At 35.9% G+C, this 22,526-nt stretch overlaps 1 protein-coding gene across 5 annotated transcripts in view; it reads left to right on the plus strand.

Moving 5' to 3' along the window:
* Positions 1-21,256, plus strand: part of LOC144959858 (SCO-spondin-like) — a 148,236-nt gene extending 126,980 nt beyond the window's left edge. For 2 of the 5 annotated variants that reach the window (XM_078892659.1, XM_078892662.1), the window contains 9 exons: positions 1,137-1,148; positions 1,929-2,105; positions 3,709-3,882; positions 8,054-8,275; positions 10,709-10,924; positions 12,023-12,223; positions 12,685-12,883; positions 17,985-18,050; positions 18,972-21,256. In XM_078892659.1, coding sequence (XP_078748785.1) covers positions 1,137-1,148; positions 1,929-2,105; positions 3,709-3,882; positions 8,054-8,275; positions 10,709-10,924; positions 12,023-12,223; positions 12,685-12,883; positions 17,985-18,050; positions 18,972-19,176 — 1,472 coding nt within the window. In that variant the 3' untranslated portion in view covers positions 19,177-21,256. The remainder of the gene's footprint in view (positions 1-1,136; positions 1,149-1,928; positions 2,106-3,708; positions 3,883-8,053; positions 8,276-10,708; positions 10,925-12,022; positions 12,224-12,684; positions 12,884-17,984; positions 18,051-18,971) is intronic. The other 3 variants (XM_078892663.1, XM_078892660.1, XM_078892661.1) reach the window with 2 other exon arrangements.
* Positions 21,257-22,526: the final 1,270 nt, after the last annotated feature.

Here is a 22,526-nt window from a genome sequence, read left to right on the forward strand (position 1 = left end):
GACATGTGGACCATTTCCCTAGAGCACCTCACATATATAAAAAAGTATTAAGGTCTAGATTAATATATCCTTTCTTTGCCTCATAATTTGAAGTCTGTCCCTATTTAGACATTACCATTTAAGTGGAATTATGAAAAGTAGGCATATTGTTCAACGAATGTGGAATAAATGATTACTCATTAAACCTTTAATGGCAAGGCATTTTTTTTTCTCCCAAATTTAATGTCACAATAATAATCTAGTTATAGCGACAGTCCTATTCTTTTCTCCAAGAGAGCAATAGCTGACAGTAGGACAACACAACTTAATTGAAGTGAGATAGATGAGTGGATAAGGTATTGCACATCCAGTTGATGACCAGGGTTTGAATCCCATTTTATTTTCCTTGAGCAAGAAACATAGCCTCTGTTGCTCACTTTGCAGTGCTGTACTGCTGATGCCAGATAGATCCTAAAGTGTGGCGACGTAGTATGGAATTTGCCTCTGACTCTAAAGATACAGCCCTAGCTCAGTGTACAGCGCTGCACTGCGGCTTATGCCTGGGTTATTCCAGTCTTCCCTTGGAATAGACCCTAAAGACAAATTTTACCTATGTTTAAAAAGAAAAATGTCCGATAAAGATATATAAAAGCAATTTATTATTTATTTATTCATTTAAAACCGCAACAATGTATTGCTATGTCAGTAAAAACAGAAAGCAGAATGTTTAGTTTAAGAAAATCAAACCCTGTCAGACAACGTTTAAATTTATACACTTATAGGTATTTGCATCTGATACAAAAAAGTGGAAACAAATAACTTAAATGATATTCAAAGCTGCATAGGCCAATCAGTTCATAGTCTAATTAGCGGAAGAGCCATAGGTATACTCATGGAGAATTTAAGGAAATTGAGCAAGAAGACAAAATTCATTCTGCTTCTAATTTATTTTTATTTTTCAAATTCTTCCCCGGGAGAATGGATTTAGAGTGTTTTCCTTATGGGGGACAAATTTTGCAGTTCCCACCTCTGGTTTATAATAATTTATTACTTGATGAACCACTAATTATATTTTGATAGTTTAATTGTTATCCTTAAACAATGTTTGTGATATTTACTGAAAAATTGATATTACATTTTATATCTTTTTATTTCAGTTGCCGCATGCGGTAAGTTTCTGCATTCTAATTAGATTCATTGTTTTGTTGCTTTTATTAAGATATGTAAATTACAACTCAAAATATAGAATTTAAGTGAACAGTTTTGTTGTAAAGAGGGGGAGGGGGGGTATCTTCTACAAACGTTGTCATGTATTAATGTCTCAGCAGTGTTTTGTATGGTCCAACCCTCATCTTTAACATTTTTTCAATTTAAGAGTAATGATTAAATTGTAATGATTCTAGCCCCATTTTTGACTCTGTTTTTCTAAAACTAGTGGGTTGTTTGTAAATATATTAGCTATATTTCTTTATAGCGTTTTCTCTGCTTATTCTCTCATTGACCTTGAATGAGCTTTGCTCAAATATTGACTGAAGCAGGGATGCCAACTGTTACGAAAATTACGAATTTCTAAAGTAAAAACTGTGCCACTACAAAAAATACGAAAATCTTTGAAAATGTATACATTACAATCTTTTGTCTTTATTTATTTATTTTTTAAACACAATCTATTTGGTCCAGTTGTTTGGTTTTATTTTCTTTTATAATGTCAAATTAATTATTTTGACAACGGTATGCCACAACATATCTACAACCTTTTAAAATATGTTATTTATTATTCAAGCTCAATAAATCTTTATTTTCATTTTCTTTTGTTTCCAAATACATTTTAAACACATTATTTTTGTCACTGTTCTTGCTGTTAAAAAATGGTTACAGCAACACTAATCGTAAATTTCCGAGCAGTTGATTGATATAGGTAATCTTGTCTTACCGTATCTGTTCAACAGTACAAAGTCAGTGGACAACTTGGGCCGTGTGGAGCTCATGCAGTGTGACATGTGGTCAGGGCAGACGCCAGAGGATAAGGAACTGTCAGAGACCACTCAACAATGCCTGTGGCAACAGCTGCCCTGGTGATGATGTCAATGAGGAGTTGTGTAACATTCCTTGTCAGCAAAAGTGTGGTACGCCGGCATTGTCATATTTTTATTTTTTTGTCATTATCAACATATTTATTCAGAAATAAAAAGTCATGATTTATCTTAAATTGAAATTTTATACAAACTTGACTTAACGGTTAAATTGGCCTCATATTGAAAATATGTCTGGTTCAATTTTTTTTTTAAATATTAAAGACTTAACATTAAATTTTCAATGTTTGGTTCACGCCAATATGTTATCAGATTAAGACATTCAAACCAATCGCTCTTTTACTTATGTAGCATAAGTAAAAGAGCGATTGGTTTGAATGTCTTAATCTGATAACATATTGGCGTGAACCAAACATTGAAAATCCCTTCAAACAAAAAGATCTGGCTCCTTTTCCTCTTTCAAGAAGAATTTGAGAAGGTTTTTTTTTAAACAGGTGTTTGATATCTAGAAATAATAATATAACAGTGAATTTATTATTAAATTACAGTGGATGTGCATGTGTGTATGTGTTTTGAGTGTGTGTGTGTGTGTGTGTGTGTGTGTGTACATGCACATGAGCCATCTGTAATTCTAAGCACCAACGAGCATTTTATCATTTTGGAAGTGGGTGCTTATAAATAATTATTGTTATGTTAAAACTCAAATACAGATGGGCCTAAATACAATCATACTACCTAAGAGTTTTGCACGTAAAACCTTTAAAACTATTAATTTTTAAATTATGGCACTACCAATTTGATAATCTAAAAGACTTTAACTTAATATTTAAATGATACTGTTCCCTCTAAGATAAACTCGAAGGCTTGAGATATAAACTTTAAAAACTTTTAATGTTTAAACAATTTTGCTGCCTTTTAGATGATCTGAAAGATCACTAAAACTTTTAATGTTTATACAATTTTGCTGCCTTTTAGATGATCTGAAAGATCACTAAAACTTTTAATGTTTATACAATTTTGCTGCCTTTTAGCTGATCTGAAAGATCACTAAAACTTTTAATGTTTATACAATTTTGCTGGCTTTTAGATGATCTGAAAGATCACTAAAACTTTTAATGTTTATACAATTTTGCTGGCTTTTAGCTGATCTGAAAGATCACTAAAACTTTTAATGTTTATACAATTTTGCTGCCTTTTAGATGATCTGAAAGATCACTAAAACTTTTAATGTTATACAATTTGCTGCTTTAGATGATCTGAAGATCACTAAAACTTTTAATGTTTATACAATTTTGCTGCCTTTTAGATGATCTGAAAGATCACTAAAACTTTTAATGTTTATACAATTTGCTGCCTTTAGCTGATCTGAAGATCACTAAAAACTTTTAATGTTATAACAATATTTGCTGGCTTTAGATGAGTCTGAAAGATACTAAAAACTTTTAATGTTTATACAATTTTGCTGGCTTTTAGATGATCTGAAAGATCACTAAAACTTTTAATGTTTATACAATTTTACTGCCTTTTAGCTGATCTGAAAGATCACTAAAACTTTTAATGTTTAAACAGAGGTTCTGTCTCGTGCATAACCAAAAGGCATATTACTAAATGTTTATTGTTTAAATAGAGGTGTTGCTGTTATTTAAACTAAAAGACTTCAAACTAAAAGTTAAAAACTATTGTTGATCATTGACAGTTGACAGCAAATGGAGCAATTGGTCCCCATGGTCCACCTGCACAGCCACCTGTGGACCAGGAAGCACGGGCAGAACCAGACAGTGTGAGAAACCAAGTGTCAACTACTGCGGCAAACCATGTGAGGGAGATGACTATGAGAGGAAATGGTGCTTCAGTGCCCCTTGTCCTTCAGGTAAATATTTCCACATTAAAAGTTACCAATGTATACTGCAAAGTATCAACTATTCAATACGGTCTCTGTGCTTCATGTGCGGCTATCTAGTCTTGTGGTATGACACTCGCTTTTGGATCGGAAAGTCCTGGGTTCGAGCCTCACTCTGCGCATAGTTGAGTCCTTGGAGAAGGCTCTTTACTTACATTCTCTCACCATACTCAGGTGTAAAACGAGTACCTGACCGTGAACAGTGTTGTCTCCGAAAAAAATATGATATCGTCTAACATGCATTATGTTAAATGTTGCCAGGGACTCCTTGTAAAGCACTTTGAGCCCATTTAGTGGATATTGCACTATATAAAAGCTCTTGTTTTTCATGCTTAACAGCAAAATAAATGGATCTTAATTTAGTTTGTTTTTATGAAACTCAGCTTGATGCTATGGCTCTCATCTGATTCCTGTTCTATCAGTACATCTAATCATTGGCAAAGTTGCCTCTTACTAATTTTAAACCCAAAATCATTTATTCAATTACAAATGTAGTCTCTCTATTTAAGGCCTCCACCAACCATATTTTGCTTTTTGCTGAAATAATGCTTTACAATATACTATACCATATATTATATAATAATTATATATATATATTATTTTAAAATATTACCACATGTTTGAGACAGTTACATTCGAGCACTTTCGTACCCTATTGTATCAAACACGATTCAATATATATATATATATATATATATATATATATATATATATATATATATATATATATATATACACACACACAAGGGTTGGCTGTATTTAGGTACCCTTTGCCAATAAATCAAAACATATTTCAGGTAAAATCATGAAACTTCACACATACATTCTCAAACTAAACTTCTACACTCATGTGCAACAACTAATTCACATGTCATTTGTGCTCATAATTGCGTGACGTCACAACCCTACAAAATCAAATCAGTTCAGAACGTAACTCGTCAAACAGCACTTTGTTATTGAATTTCTAACAGCAGAAGGATGCTGCACAGCAAACATCCATCAAAGAATGAAGCACATTTATGGTCATATTTGTATTACTGATGACACTGTTTGAAAATGGGTTCGAAGTTTCAAAGGAGTTTTTGGGTTACAGAGAAGTCTGCATGATTGGTCTCAATCAAGACAGCTAACTTCAGAAATTAATGTGAGGAGAAAAAAACAGTTTAACCCAACATTTGAAAAGATATGACAATTAAGGAGGGACTTTTCTGCAGAAAATTGTGACTGATGATGGATGTGGGTCCACCACTGCTACCCAGAAACCAAAGTGCAATCAATGGAGTACAGGAATAAATCTCATTCAAGCCCAAGAAAATTAGTTCCTTGTCTCTGCGAGAAAGGTCTTGTATACCATTGTCTGGGACAAGCTCTTAGTTCACGTGGAATTTCTTAAACAGTGAACTCTGAACAATATGTTTCAACTCTACGATCCCTCAAAAATAATCTCGCATGGATTCGAGGTGGAAGATGACAATGCGCGACCACACACTAAGCGCCAAAGTCGAGACGCATTAATTCGGTTCAAACTTTCAGCCCTACAGCACCCAGCATATAGTCTGGATCTTGTCCCATCTGACTATTTCTTGTTCCCCAAGCTCAAGAAGTATCTGAAAGGAAACCGTTACAACGGTGATTTGGATGTAGTGGCAGTTGTTCAACGATAGTGACAGGTAAAATCACCCAACTAGTTTGGTGTTGGCAGCTCTTTATTGCTCGTGAAGACGATTATGTGGAAAAATAAATGGTACGATACGTAGCTGAGATTCTAAGCTTTCTCTTCATGTATTAGGTTTGTATGAACAAAACGGTACTTATAAATCAGCCTGCCCTTGTATATACTTCAGAAGATTCGTACATTAATTGGTCTACCACACCTCAATATATCTTTTCCCTTCCGATTTGCTTTTGTAAATCATATGTTAATGTTTTATATGTCATCCTTACCTGTTTTGTCTTATTCTTGTGTAAATTGAAAGCAAATTAGTCTATCCTTGTGTATTTTGGTTGGATTTGAAGTTAGTGTCAGATATGACAAACAGATTAAATTTTGACTTCCCGCTGCTTCTGTTCTCTGTTTGAACTAGTCCTTTTCAGCCTACAACTTTTTTGTGAGTGTTTGTAAACGTGTTGAAAATCTAAAAGCGTGGCTTTGTAGTCCAGTGGTGTGACAACAGTTTTCAGAACAGTTGGTCTCTGGTTCGAGTAATGTCCTGAGCGGGAAACAGTTGAACTCTTGGAAAACGCTCTTTACTCACATTCTCTCACTGTACTCAAGTGTAATAATGAGAACCTGGCTGTTTACAGTGTTGTTGTCTGTGTCAAAAAAAATATGCAATATTGCTTTACAGGCACCATGTCTTTTCCTACATATTGTTGGTGGCTATTGACCCCTTTTAGTGGATTTTGCACTTTCTAAAGAGGCATCGACTCTGAAGATTAGATTCTTCCTGGTACTGAAATGTAGCAATGTATTTATGTTTTTATTGGGTTTTTTTTGTTGTTGTTAGCTGAAGAAGAGTTTTGAGCCCGAAATGTTCTGTGTTTGGTATTTTATTCTTTTTTGTTATATTCATTATTGTTTATTGTAAACACATTTTCAAAGCAAATTTTCATTTTATATATTACAAGTTAGAAGCAAGCAGTTGTTTTTGAACTCTTTTCTAGCAGCCTCACACATTAACTCCAACACTCCACTCCACAAAGCTGACTCGTAATCTTCATTAGTAGTATCGTTCGGCTGCACTTCTATGTTCAAGGTATCAATCCAGGTTCGGAAGTCATCATCACATTTGTTGATGGTTTCAAATCCCCCTTCCAGTTTTGTCTCTGGGAAATCTAGTACGAGGTGGTTTGCATCTTGTGGTGCTTGGTTGCACTTTGGGCATGTTGGTGATTCTTGGAGCCCCCATTTGTGCATGTTGGCAGCTGTTCTTGTATGTTTTGACCGTAGTCTATTTGCAGCTACCCAGTAGTTGATCCTGTATACCTGGGAGACTTTTACAGGGATCTTCAATGAGTTCCCCTCCTGTTGGATTATTCCTTTTCCATTCTTCGCACCAGGTAATCTTCATTTATCAACAAGGATCAATGGTTGTGGATGCTTTGGGTTTCCGTTTTTGAAACATCTCATGGACAATAAAGCTTGTATATAACGTTTAATTAGATGAATTCACGCATTTTGCAAATTAGCAAAATTCCAAAATTCTGGTTTTAACTCCCATAATTTTATTTTGAATTGTTCTGAAAAGCAAAGATGTCTTGACGTTTTGTGTTCTATTTCAGTGTTTCCTTGGGTAGGGTTTTTTGTCCACCCATAAGTGGACAGGTCACCTGCTGTGTCTCTCATCCCTTATATCTGTTTTCTGAGTTTTTCTGTCTTTGTCTTGGAATGAGATTACTTGGTTTTGTCCTGGCCTTGGCCAGAGTTCTTGGCTGAGAGAGAAACAGTCAAATATATAGCTATTATTTTGAGAGATGATATCTTTTCTTGTAACTCAAATCATTTCTCTGTTATATACTTGGTTTGTAAATATTTTAGTGTATTCCTCTTAGTGGGATCTTAAAAAGTAATAAACAAAAATGACATAACAGCTTCAAAAAGAACAAAATACCCAATACGGAATGTTTCGGGCTCAAAACCCTTCTTCAGCCAACAACAAAAAATGATAAAGATGTAAACACATTACTAAAAAATCTTGAAAAGTGGGATCTTATGCCTATGTCTGGATGAGACTTCTAGGTGATCTCAAAAACTGTATACTGTGCTCTTGGATTCCTCTTCTAATCCCTATTTGAACCATTCCCCTATAGTCTTCCTTTTTCTTGTCCTTTCAATTGTAAATCTATAGTAGTAGTAGTGAGCTTCGCAGTCTGAATGACGCTTGCTGAGAATTGTGCGATTCAGTCATGGTCGATTAGTATAGCTGCTCTCTCCATCCATGTTGTTGATTGTTTCCATTGGTCACGGTCCATCTATACTAAATTATGAAAATTATAATGTACTATACTATACTATAGTAATAGTAAATCTATACTACTACAACAACTATTTTCCTCCTTTTTAATGACCTAAATGCGTTGAAAGCGCCCTATAACCCTTTAAAACAAACAAATCAATGGTTCCTATTCATACTACCACCAGCTCCTCAGCCCCCACCACAACCACAGCCACGACCACAACCACAGCCACGAGATGACATTTCGTGGACTACTTGGAGCGCATGGAAATCATGTGACTGTGTCACTGGGAAACAAACCAGAAGTCGCCAGTGTATCAGGAGGTCCTCCCGAACCATCGTGGACTCTGCCAGATGTCAAGGAGATCCCATTGAGGAGAAGAATTGTGATACCAGAGCTTGCACAGGTTGGTCATCAATCAACCCTCGCATATCTGACAAGGGAATCCAATAACACCTCTGCCTATGGTGCAGTGGTTAAGTCATGTAGATAGATATCAAACAGTCACAGGTTTTACTTCCTGCCAAAGTGAACTTTAAGATTGCAATTGTTTTGAGACTTTGGTTCATGCTAGTGTTATCGCGGGTGGGACAAGTATTGGCACTGTTTGTGTTGTCTTGTTTCTATTTGCGTGAGCCTATTTTTACATTTTATTCTTTGTCACAAGTGATATTTTTTTTTTCAATTCCTGTATATTGACGTATTTTGGATTTCTTGCTTTTTTTTTGTTTCCTTTGTTTTTCTCTAAAATATGCTTTCTCTTCTCATTTATTTGACCATTGAGCTTAATGTTTTCATTGAAAGCAAAATTTATGTATGGTATCCAAAGCTTTATTGTGCATACTACATATATATAGGCTTAGTACGTAACAAAACAATTTGCTTATCTTTCAACCCCATCAACTTATGTTGTTCTTTTATGATCAGAAAGAGAAAATAAAATTAAATGCACTTCAAGTGCATATTCCGTGCACAATCCCTTATGGATGTGCTTTTCATTTCGATTTTTTCAGAATATTCTGATTTTTTAAATTCTATTAATTGTTTTGATTAATATGTCATAAGTTGAAACATTTTTAAAATAAAAAAAGCAATTTAGATTGATAATCATTTTATAAAAAAGTTATTCAGGCACAAAAGTGTTATTACTCTTTTAAAATGTTCTACTTTACAAGTAAAATCTGTGCTTTTCAAATGAACAAATGTCAGGCACTGATTATTTTATGCTCTTGTATATATGGTCTATTAACTAATATTTTAAATGAGAAGAAAGGTCATTTTCTTTTTTAAATGTAAAAAATCTTCATTCAAAATTCTTTCTTTCATTTGAAGGGGTAACACTCTTATTTTCAAGTGTTTTAAATGTGGTAAAACATCAATGATTGTTTCGAAAAGGCCTATCTATCATAATAGCAAAAAATAGTGTGATGCCTTATTTTCTCGATCCGGTTCTTTTTATTTTTATAATGGCATAAACTTCTCATAACATGATGCAATCTGCGTAAAATTTGTCATCACATGACACTATTCAAAATTATTCTCTTCTTTTTGAAACTATTTTGAGTTCATTATCAAAGAATTTTATGAGACTGGTGTTTGATAACAGTATGTCTGTCATTGATGAAAAAATGAGCTTTGGGCTGGAAATAATGACGATGTGATAAAAAAATGATTTGTTTTTGAATTGTGCATGTACACCTCTGTTAAACTGTGCCGTAGTCTTTTAGAATAATAAGGTGCTCAGGGAGTTTACTCCAGTTTTTGAATAAAGGGCAGTTTCAATTGGTTACAATCTTTTTGGATAAGGATTCTAGTCCATCACAAAGTATTTTTCACCAGATCTAACAGAACCAGCTCCCCAGTCATATCTTATAAGTGCACACAATTAACAATTGTAAAAGTGTGCAGATAAAGATGGCCCTTGTGTTTGACTCCTGGAACCATTATAAGATGTTTATGATCGGTTCTTTTTATTTCATGTCCATGCCAAATTTTCAAAACTTTGGAATTCATGTGAAAAATATGATCCTGTGTTAACAAGTTTGGGTGCTTCTATATTTACAATACTGTCTTTGCTGGATTCTCGCACACTCTCTGGAGAAGTCAAAAGATGTGCTAGAATCTGAGCATACAAAAATCTTATGAGGCTACATGGGAGGTAACAACTTATTATGTCGACGGCATTAATGTGCGACTATATGGTCTTGTGGTATGACACTCGCTTTCGGATCGGAAGGTACTGGGTTCGAGCCTTGCTCAGCGCATATTTGAGTCCTTGGAAAAGACTACTCACATTCTCTCACTGTATTCAGGTGTATAATGAGTACCTGGCCGTCTACAGCGCTGTCTCTGTCGGAAAAAATGTAATACCGTCTAACAGGCGTAAGTCTCGTCCTACATGTTAAATGTTGCTGTTGGTCAGGGACCCCTTGTAAAGCACTCTGAGCACATTTTAGTGGATATTGCCTATATAAATGCTGTAGGTTTTTGGGTTTTTTATTATTTTTATTATTATTATTACATAATTTCAAAGTTTAAAAAAAGAACCAACCACTTGTATGAGGTTCCAGTAGCTCAGTTGATAAGGTATTTGACTCAAAGCCTGATAGCAGTCTTGGGTTCAATTACGGTATAATCTTACTCAGCTGTCCACCAGCAGAAAATTGTTGTTCTTTTAAAAAGGAAAAAAAGATTAAGAAAAGAACCAAATATTTTTGTCTTGTAAATTTATTGAGCTCACTCAATATATTTTTTTTCGCCCTTTGTCCAGTTAACAGAATTTTTTTTATCATAAAAGGAAAAAAAGGATTTAGATATACATATATGTTGTCATTGCCAGGTTCACAACCTCAACCACAGCCTCAACCTCAGCCACAAAGAGACGACATTCAATGGACCACATGGAGCACTTGGAAACAATGCAACTGCCAGACAGGAACTCGTGAGAGAAGTAGACAGTGTGTCCGAAGAAGTAGCCGCAGCCCAGAGGATCCAAGCAGATGTCAAGGAGATGGCACCCAGCAGGAGAGATGCAACACCAGATCTGTTTGTCCACGTAAGTCACCTTTGCCCCACCCGTGGGTTTAGACTGAAATGAAATGGTCAACAAGTAATGTTTTAACTCTCTCCTTACCAGATATTTTCAGAATTTTGACCCAATATTTCATACTCACCCAACACAAAAATAGATTTTTCAAACAGATTAGCAATGAGTATATCCTGCATTTTGTTCAGAAAAATGAGCTCTGCAACACAATGTCGAGTTTTTATGGCTAAAACTGTTGATAATTGTTGATAACATCGTAACGAATGTGATGATTTTCCTATGGGTGGCAAGGAGAGGGTTAACCTAGCACAAAGATGCTCTTTTTCCCCGGCTGAAACCGGCTTTTTGAACTATTCCAGCTGACCTTGTTCAGTATTTGTGAGTTGGTGTTTTTAAAAGATGAAATCATTGGTTGTTTAAAGGCTACAGTTGACATTAATGGGAAGCTAGATGGATATACATCCTTTGCCCTCTCCTTACAGACGACCATTTGCAGGGAGCCATACCTACCCAAAACAAAATTATTTCTTTACACCCAAACTCAGGGTAATAAGTACATCCAAAACATAATTTTGTGCAGCCAAATGAGCTTAACATTATAGTATTAATTTCTTATGGCTATGACAAATATTTTTCTTCAAAATTTGTGATTTACAAAACAAATCTGAAAAAAAGAATAATTTTGATTGAATCATAACGAATGTGGGGATTTCCCTATAGTTGGTTTGATGAGGGTTGAGGGTGAAACCATTTGATGAAGTGATTTGCATGAATGATTTTTCTTTAGGCCTATGCTCTTGACGAAAAATATTTTTGACCTTTTAAAAATATTAGCAATGGGCTCTTTACTCACATACTCTCACCAAACACAGGTGTAAAATGAGTACCAGGCCATTAACAGCATTGTCTTGTGTCTGAAAAAAATTGTAATATGGCCTAACTGACGTCATGTCTCGTACTACTGTAAAGAGTTGCTGTTGGCTAGGGACCCCTTGTAAAGCGCTTTGAGACTGTTTAGTGGATATTGCGCTGTTTAAAAGCTCAAGGTGTTTTTGTGTTTCTTTTCAATGTCTTTTTCATGGATTATTTTATTACATATTGTTACAGAATGTGTTGAGTCTTGTACTGGGAAATCTGATGGAGTTTACGCATCTTGTGCCAGCTGCTCACAATACATTCGTTGTACCAGCGGCCAGGAAAGAAGGATGGATTGTAGTCGTGGTTCTGAATGGGACTCGCACAAGAATACATGTGTCAGGGCTCCTTCTCCTACTTGCACCATCTCCAAGTGTGTGGAGGATTGTAAAAGTAAGTTGGTTGTGGTGTGTTTATTTTTATAGTTAGGGCATAGTGATGCATGGTACAGAGGTTTGGGTAGTGATCGCGGTCACTAGCAGCAATGGTAGTAGTAATTGTTGTAGTATTAGTATTACTATTGGTAGTAGCAGTAGTAGTAGTAGTAGTGGTAGTAGTAGTCATAGAAGTAGTAGCAGTGGTGGTAGTTATCATGGTTATTTTCTTTGTTCTTATCATTATAGAAAACAAAAAAATAAAAAGAATCAGATGAACATTTATTTTATTTATATAAAACAAAAAACGCAATTCCCCTTAATTTTTCCTCTTATATTTAGAACCACTGTTATTATGAAGATCTATTTTTTTTCTGCCTGGGGATGGTCTTTATAATTGTGTTCTACTGTACAAGACAGATTAGGGAATAGTTAAGATCCAATCAATACAATCGTATTTCTGTCCAACTTTCCATCCAGACAAGCCAGACGGTCGGTACCAGTCTTGTGGACGTTGCAACACCTATGCTGAATGTTACGGTGGTCGTCTCTCAGTCAAGCAGTGTCCAGTTCCCACCGACGAATTCAATGCCAACACCGGACGTTGTGAGAACCAGAAGTCACCCACTTGCCCTAGAGCCAGCTTGAACACCGGTGGCAGACCAAGCAGGATCTTCTGGTATGTAACGCCAAGATGGCTGAAAATGAAGATAATCTGTTTGTTGTCCATTTAAAAAAACAAAACAATTGTTAATTTCCGTCTTGAAGGATTAAGTAGGTTTATTTATTTACTTTTTTTTTGTCTAGAAATTCAGTCACAGCACAACCAAAATTAGGTCTGAAAGATCTAACTGGCGATTAGACACCTTGATGATATTCCCGTAAGAAAGACATTTACTACACATTTTCATCTTATTAGAGATGGAAATTCCTGTATTGTAAAGTCTTTATCTGACAATTTTTAATTACAGACCACATGCCTCCTCCCATGTGTTGAATGTACTTTTTAAATTCATTTTGATATATTTTTTTAAAAATTTATTGAATAAAAAAAAGCAAGCATAGAGAATATTATTTACATGTGGCAAAATAAAAAAAAGTCAGTGAGTGATTATTGGCTGAATAAGTGACAATACAGGCATATTTCTAGCAAGGCTTCAACACACATTATTGGGAGGCTTTTTTTGGTTTTTAGAAAGTGATATTTTGTACTTGCGGCATTTTTAGAATAAAAAGAAAAGATGAGATTATTTAAAACTTTAATTATATCATACATAAATTTTGTTTTTAACTCTCAAACGGCGAAGAAACCAAGAAAAAATGGATCCTATAGCAACCTGTTTTTTGTTTTTAAGGGTTTTACGGCGCTTGCAACACATTTAGGTTATATCAACGCTAGTAAAAAGGAAGAAAATGGAATAGTAAAAAGTTCTAGAATTACAATTAAAAAGCACCCAAGAGAAAGTAAGACAAAGCGGAACTGAGAACAAATAGGGATCAGATGTAGATTCCAAGAGCATACCACCAATGTACTTAATTTGAGATCACCTATAAGTCTCACCCTGACACAAGCACAAAATCCAACAAAGAGGAATACACTCAAATGCTTACATTATACATTTAAAATAACAAATATAAAAATACATAACAGAGAGATGATTTACAAGGAAAAAAATAGCATCTCCCAAAACAATAACTATGCATTTGACTGTTGCCCTCCCAGCTAGGACTCCGACCAGGGCCAGGAAAAAAAAGTAATCTCATTCCAAGACAAAGACAGAAAGCATGTTGGAAAACAGATATAAGGGGATAGAAGACACAGTAAGTGCCTCCCTGCCCACTATGGGAGGCTAGGAACCCCACCCAGTCCGTCTGACTGCCTCACTAGAGCAATCTGATCATGGTTTAGTCCTAGACTACTTAAAAAGTCTCATTCGGACACAGTGAAGTGATTCCCGCCAGGATTTGAACCATCATATCGCAGGGACGTTACCTCCTCTAAGCTTGGTGAGAAGTTGCCAGGCTTTGATACCAGTAAGAGGAGACACTGGGTGACGGCGAATCGGCTTCGGTCGAGGAGCTGCCTCACGGCCAGTGCGCTTCATCGGTGGGGTCTTTCTGACTGTCCAACGTATACCCGCTGTGGGCAAGAACCTGAGACGGCAGAGCATCTAGTCGAACGGTGTGTTGTGACGATGCTACCCGGCGGGTTGGCGACGGTGCAAGACTGTGGGCCGGGCTTTGCTGATTGGGTCAATCGTCATAACATAGTAGTGTGAGAACCATAAGAGGCTGCTGCCAGGATTTGAATGGATAAGGGTCTTTCATTGCATTTTTCATAGTTTTCTTGCTTATTTTTGTCGGAGTGGCTATTCGTCAGTACTGACCCCCAGGCGCTGGCACCTGCGGGTCAGTACTGACGAACAGGCACCGGCGTCTGGGGGTCAGTACTGACTAATACTATTACTAGTACTGATGCCAATTGGTCAGTTCTGACCTGGCCACGGGCGTTGACGGTACCAAAATTATGGAAAAATGCCATTTTTAAAAATAACTTGCTCTACGACAAATAAATCAGCATTTCCTGTCCCATACTACTAGTCGCAGGGAAGCCCTTGTTTTCACTAAACTTTTTTGTCGGTTTACGTGAGATTTGTTTAATAAATATATCAATTAATTAAACAAGTGAAATTGTCCAATCCTGAGAAAAAGACCAAATTTGGTGTTGATACGCCAAACTGGAAGCCCTATATTTCGGTTCATCCAACGCACATGCTCACTGCACTGATGCGTGGCGCCAGAACTGAAAGTGAAAGCTCTTTCATTGTCTCGTCTTTCTTCATTCCTGTCATTTGAAAGTGCTAGCCCATTTGAAATTCGGCTTGCTCGCATCTTACTGAGACAGGAAAAGTAGAAAACGGTAAGGGCTGCCTGAAGCCGGTGATCGTAAAATACTAACGAAAGAGTGAAAATGAAAGGCTTCGTATGGGAACAAAACAGACAATGGACGTTTCGGGTACAAACCCTTCATCAGCACAACAATACACAAATAAACGTGGAAAACAAATAAAATATAATGAAAAATAACTTGTATCGTCTGTACTCAATGGTGGTTGCATGCAGTATGAATGAAATGTTAGCGTGGGTAGAGGATAGGGTGCCCCAGGGGGGTGATCTGACTGATAAGAAAAGGTCAGCGTCAGGGAACAGAACCTTCCAGAAAATAATGGAAGATAAAAGACATATATAAGTGGTAGTAGTAATAGTAGTAGCAGTAGTGATAGTAGTAGTGAGTGGTAATAGTAGTAGTAGTAAGTAGTAGAAAGCTGTAGTGAAACAGTAGGGGGCGAGGTGAAAAAGTCACGGCGGAGGTGGGGTTAAGGGGGGGGGGGGGGTGTTGAATGAACGAAGGTCGAATCTTCGCGAAGGAAATACGAACGGTCGGATGGCTGGCGATGTGATAGTAAAGTGGAATATAGATAGATAACTATGCGATTACGTGTTCTCTGTGGGATTGCTTACGTTGGTGAGACCGGAAAGAGGCTGGGTGACAGATTCGTGCAGCACTTGCGCGTCATATCGAACTGTGCAGACACTTCAATCTGCCGGACTACTGCGATGTACAGCGTGTGTGTGTGTGTGTGTGTTTAGTTTTTGCCATTCGGACACTTCCACCCGCCGACGTAGGGAAACTCACCTGATCAAGTCGTTGGGAACGCTGACTCCACGCGGACTCAACACCAGGATTGACCACCACTAACCTCCACTTCGTATCCCGCTGTGCAACCACCTCTTAGTCAATACTATCTTTGAGCCTTTTCGATGTCAACGTCACCCATATTCATAACCACTGCTGCCACTACAGCTACTGCTGCTGCTACTAATACTACTACTACTACTACTACTTCTACCACCACCACTACTACTACTACTACTACTACTACCGTTATACTTCCGGATGGCAATGTTGTGAACTCCTTGGCCAAGCGCATTCTATCTATATTCCTTTTTACTATCACATCGCCATCCGACCGTTCGTATTTCCTTCGCGAAGATTCGACCTTCGCTCATCCAAACACCCCCCCCCCACCTCCGCCGTGACTTTTTCACCTCGCCCCCTCCAGTTTCACTCCAGCTTTCTACTACTAACTACTTCTACTACTGCCACTACTACTACCACTACTGCACTACTACTACTACTACTACTACTACTACTACTACTACTACTACTACTACTACTACCACCACTAATATGTCTTTTATCTCCCACCCACGTCTTATAGTCGGTGTTACGATTTAAGAAGCCGTACTTTAAAACTGCGTTCACAAGTTCAGTTATTTTCAGTATATTCTTATAATAAATAAATAAAATAGAATTCCCTTTATTCATGGAAAATTTGTATCTAGGGTCTATACCAAGGGAAGGCTGGAATAACCTAGGCATCAGCCGCAGTTCAGCGCCACAAGTCGAGCTAGGGCGAGGTGACTAGCTCAAGGTCACACAGGGCAGCGGTGGCGGTTGATCGAACTCGGTACCTTTCTGGTACGAAGCAAAGACCGTACCGCTGAGCCACGCTGCCCAAAAATAGAATAATCTAATCGTTATCAAGTTTCTCCTCCTTTCCGTTATTTATTATCATTATTATTATTATTATTATTATTATTATTATTATTATTATTATTATTATTATTATTATTATTATTATTATTATTATTATTATTATTATTTTGCATGACAAAAAAAAAAAATAATTAAAAAATCCTCATCAATAGAATAGACAAAGTATTATAAAAGAATCGTAACAGGAAATATTATATAACACATTTTCCTCTATTTTTCTTTAAATTAAGCTATAACGAAAATATACTTGGGAAAAAACAATAAAAAAAAACAAAAAAACAACAACAACAAAAACCCAAAGAAATAGAATGGACAACATAAAATAAAAAAGAATCTTATGGTGGCTTGAAATAACGAGTCATATCGTTGCCCCAACGGCATCTAACGCGTTAGAAATCAAACTTATCTAAGTGACCAAGTGTTACTGTGTGCCATCGGATAAGTTGGCCTGAGAGCCTGGGATTTTAATTGTTTTGTTTTTTTAATGGTATACTTTAGGAAGTGACGAATAAGTGCGAAGAGGTCTTTGCACTGACGAACAGGTCCGATGTTCGTCAGTGCTGATCAATGGGGTGGGCAGTGGCACAGACCGAATAGAGGTTGTCTGTGGGCGGTGGCACCTGTTGTTCAATACTGACCAATAGACACCAGGTTATTGGTCAGTACTGACCTCCAGGCACTGGCGTCTGTTCGTCAGTACTGACCCGCATGTGCTAGCGCCTGGGAGTCAGTACTGACCAATAGCCCTAGCCTATTTTTGTGGGGTATCGTGTATTCAGGACTCTTTTCAGTTGTTTTCTATGGAATCTATCTAATCTTTGCTCTTCAGTTCCAGTCAGTGCCCATGTTCCGCAGTTGTAATATACGCACAGATTTTGCAAGGGTTGTGTATAATTTGATTTCAGTGTTTAATTTTATTTTATCTTTTCTAATCCATATATGTACGTAATAATTTATTTAGTGCAACTGTCGATAAAGTCTTTCTTCTTTCTACATCTTCCTTATACTATTAATGATCCTACTTTTTTCGTGGCTCTCCATCCATCTTTCTTCCTTGACAGTAATGTTACATCTGTTTTATCAATATTAATGTATAAATTAATTATTACATTACATTTCATCTTTCTTCTTCTTATAATTGTCTATTTCCCTCTATTAGGGTAAATGACGAGGGTTCTGAAGATGACAAGGAAGCCGTGTTGAAAGACAAAAACGCACCAGAGAGGTAAGGGCAACTAAATTATTTTCTTTTCACCAAGATATTAAAACAACTTCTGCCTTCAATATTTATGATCAAATATGTATATACAATCGTAGTACTAATGTATAGTAGTAGTATGAGCAGTAGCATTGGTTCTAGTAGTAGTAGTACTTATTGTATAGTAATAGTAGTAGTAGTAATGATACTAGCAGTAGCATTAGTTCTAGTAGTACTAGTAGTAGTAGTTATTGTATAGTAGTAATATTAGTAATGGCAGTAGCATTGGTTCTAGTAGTAGTTGTATAGTAGTCGTAGAAATACTTATTGTATTGGAGGAGAATAGTAGTAGTAGTAGTTGTAGTAGTAGTAATGGTAGAAGTAGTCGTTATGGTAGTGGTAATAGTAACAGTTACAGCAGCACCATAAGCAGTGATATTAATGATACACATTATAGTTTTATGTAGTGTCAGTGGTAGATGGATCCCTCAGCAACTCACGAGACAAAAAAGTATTTAGTTTAAGATATGGAGGGAAAAAAGTATAGTAGAAGTAGAAGTTGTGGACTGTAAAAATTAATAAATAAAAATGAATATAAGTTTTTAAAAAAAGAACAAAATACAATCGTGGAACGCTTCAGGTTCAAAAGAAGGGTTTTGAGCCTGAACGTTCCGTGTTTGGTATTTTTAAATTTATTTTTATTTTCAGAGGAAGAAAAATGGGGATTTTGATTTGGTTGTTAGAGCACAATCCAAATATATTTAGCCACTGTTTTGAGTCTCCATTTTAATTAAATTTGTTTAAAATTCCCTTTATTCATCCCAAAGGGGAAATTTGTCTCTCGGGTCTATTCCAAGGGAAGACTGGAAGAACCCAGGCATTAGCCGCAATGCAGCGCCGCAGATATATAAATATAATATAATATGAAACTCTCATCTGTCATTTCAGCATTGGCCATGAGGACTGTGTAAAATCTTGTGAAGGATTAAAGGCAGGCCTTTACCCATCCTGCGACGGCTGCAAGCATTTTGTCGTATGCACGCAGAAAGGTAAATGGATTAAACGCGACTGTTTCCGAGGCAAGCTATGGGACCAAAAGAGAAAGCGGTGCATGACGAAATCTTCCACATGTCAATGGAAAGTAGACGAGTAGATTTTTATTTTTTAAACATTTTATTGTAAAAATGAAAGCTCACTATTTTTTTTTTGTTTTTTTTTGTTGTAAGTTTGCAGTGCTTTTTGTGTGTTTGGTCGTTTTTTTTTTGTGAGCAGAGGAAACATTTGTGTGATCCATTTATTTCCGTGGATGCTTTATTTCTTTCATTTATTCCTGGTTTTTTGTTTTTTTTTTGTAGTTTTTTTTTCTATTCTTTCTTAGAATGATGTGCACTCATGAAATAACTAAAAATGTTATACCTACTTTCTCATGGTATAAATTGGATGAAAGATAGATAAGCAGCTACCTCTTGTCTCCTAACGGTTTGATTGTCAATGTTTGTCAAAACGCTTGTCTTTGCCTGGCATTTCAGGCCTGCCCCAGACAACTAACAAAAATACACGTTTAACTGATAAACATATATAATATATAATTGGAAATTTGAATTTAAAGAAAATCTGTATTAATATTAACCAAAAATACACCATTTTCAGCCTAGTTTCCAAATGTTTTAGACAAATAGATGCGGTGAAGGTGACATATATTCATTTTGAAGGGAAAATAACAGTTTTTTGTTGGTTTTATTTTTTTTAAAAGATATACCAGGGAAAAAAAAGAACTCGGGTTAATAAAATAAAAAAAAGGTCCACATACTAATTAAATGGACGTATGTGGCAGGTTTGATATTAGCTTGGATAAATGCAATTCAATCATAACGGCCAAAGGTGCTACCCGGTTTTTATAAGCCATTTATAATAATAATACCATGACTGAATCTGACAGAATGTCTGCCAAGATGAATCAATTTTGTTTTGTCTGAGTCAGAGTGAGCCATTTTATTTTGTTAATCATTTGTTTTAAACTGTTTCTTTTTCTTTGAATAAATGTAGAAATGTCAGGGTCATTCCATTAACATTTCTGTAATTGTCAATATATCCCTTTTTTTTCTTGTTAATGTATAGTTTGATTATAACAACATGTAGTGACATTATGTGCTTTAATTCTTTTTTTACAAGGTATTATTATGATATTGTATTTTTTTTTAATACATCAAAATAGAATTTGATAATGTATGATGTTTCGTCAGATTATCTTGAACTCTAGTTCATCAAGTAATTACTACAAGGACATTTTGTCAACGTTTAATATCCGGTTTTGGAAATATTTAGTTTTAATTCATCGTTGATCACCAATAATCTTGTTGTATTAGAAAATGCACGAAATGGAGAGTTTGATCCCTAGATTTTAGATAGATGATAGAAACATGATGCTTGTTTTACTTCAATGAAGTGCTGATTTGTTCATGCTTCAAAGTGCAGCATCAAACTTTTATTATGTGCTCCATTCATATTTTTTTTTTCATCTCTTATTCAACATCTAAACCACCACATTCATATTTGGTGATACTACCATATGTAAAAACAAAAACAAAAAAAAATTAAAATCACCATTTTGTCAGCATTGACCCAGATCATCTGATATCCATGAAAATAATTGGTTTCTTGTAGTAGAAACAAAGTTCATTTTAAATGGAAGTCTTAATCTGAGTTTAGAAATTCTGACTAGGAAATAAATTGAAAGACAGAAAAGAAAAAAACTTCCAGCAAACCAAAATTTGATACAACAATTTTTAAAAAAGACAAATTTCTAAAATTGCAACAGTTACACATATTCATGCCCGGCCACTCTCTGACAAATCAAATTCAATTTAAAAAAACAAAAAACAAAACATTGTCCAGAAATACGTTAAAAAAGTAACTTTGCACATGTTTTGGAATAGAATTTTTTTAGAACTTTTGAGAAGTCAAGAAAATATTTAGGAGTAGGAGCTTTGTGATGATGCGAAACTATCAAGTTCAATGTGGTGTTTAAGTGAATTATAGTGCCTTACATATCAAATCTGTAGGATATTTTATTATACACTATTATGGTAACATACTTATTAACTCTTGATTTACTCAAATAATGTATGTGCTGAAACAAAATGCATTCAAGTTATAGTCTTATCAAATGGCATGCAACGTATCTCTTGTAATAATCTTATGTCAAAATAAATAAACATTTTTATTTTTTACAATATTGTTTTTACTTATTTGTTTTATTATTGTGTGTGTCATCTTCATTTGTTGTTTTTCTGTTATTTTGCAAGAATGTTTGAAAATAATCTATGATGAAGTTTTCTGTAGCATGGGCTTGCTGAGTGGTTTTGTGTCTCACTTTGTGGCAAAGAGGAGCAATGGCGAGTATGGCCAGTGAAAGGTTTTTAAACTTGAGCTATTAGTTACATAGTGCAATATCCACTTAAACGTGCTCAAAGTGCTTTATAATGGGTCCCTGACCAACAGTAATAAGTAGAACGAGACATGATGCCTGTTAGGCAATATTACAATTTTTTTTCAGACAGAGACAATGCTGTTAACGGTCAGATACTCATTTTACACCCGAGTACGACGAGAGAATGTGAGTAAAGAGCCTTTTCCAAGGACTCAACTATGTGTCGAGCGAGCGAGGCTCGAACCCAGGACTTTCCAATCTGAAAGCGAGTGTCATACCACAAGACCACATCGCTGCACAAGGTTGATGACAATGGAAGCAAAACATGGAACAATGCCTTATCTTGTGACACAGTGGAACAATGTTCAGCATGGCCAGAGAAAGAATGATAATAGTGATTGCAAAATAATATGTCTTGTAACGGACCTGCCTACTTAGAAAATCTAAAAATTCCTATTTTTTAATTGTTAAAAATGTTAGTTGCAATTCTACAATTTATTGAATCACAGTTGCAATTCTACAATTTATTGAATCACAGTTGCAATTCTACAATTTATTGAATCACAGTTGCAATTCTACAATTTATTGAATCACAGTACAAAATCCTTTTAATTATGTAGTCTAGCACTAGCATCAAACTTCATTTTCAACAAGTCTTAATGACTGAGACTGAGATGCTTATGAAGTTCTGAAATTTGAAGCACAATTTCATAATTCTACGAATTGTTTGTCATGGTAGGGAGGTCTGTAATGACGTCACATCTGGGAGGTCTGTAATGACGTCACATCTGGGAGGTCTGTAATGACGTCACATCTGGGAGGTCTGTAATGACGTCACATCTGGGAGGTCTGTAATGACGTCACATCTGGGAGGTCTGTAATGACGTCACATCTGGGAGGTCTGTAATGACGTCACATCTGGGAGGTCTGTAATGACGTCACATCTGGGAGGTCTGTAATGACGTCACATCTGGGAGGTCTGTAATGACGTCACATCTGGGAGGTCTGTAATGACGTCACATCTGGGAGGTCTGTAATGACGTCACATCTAGGAGGTCTGTAATGACGTCACA

Source organism: Berghia stephanieae, chromosome 14, assembly GCF_034508935.2.
Source record: "Berghia stephanieae isolate SIO BIC M18660-M18661 chromosome 14, UCSD_Bste_1.3, whole genome shotgun sequence".
NCBI lineage: Eukaryota > Metazoa > Mollusca > Gastropoda > Nudibranchia > Aeolidiidae > Berghia > Berghia stephanieae.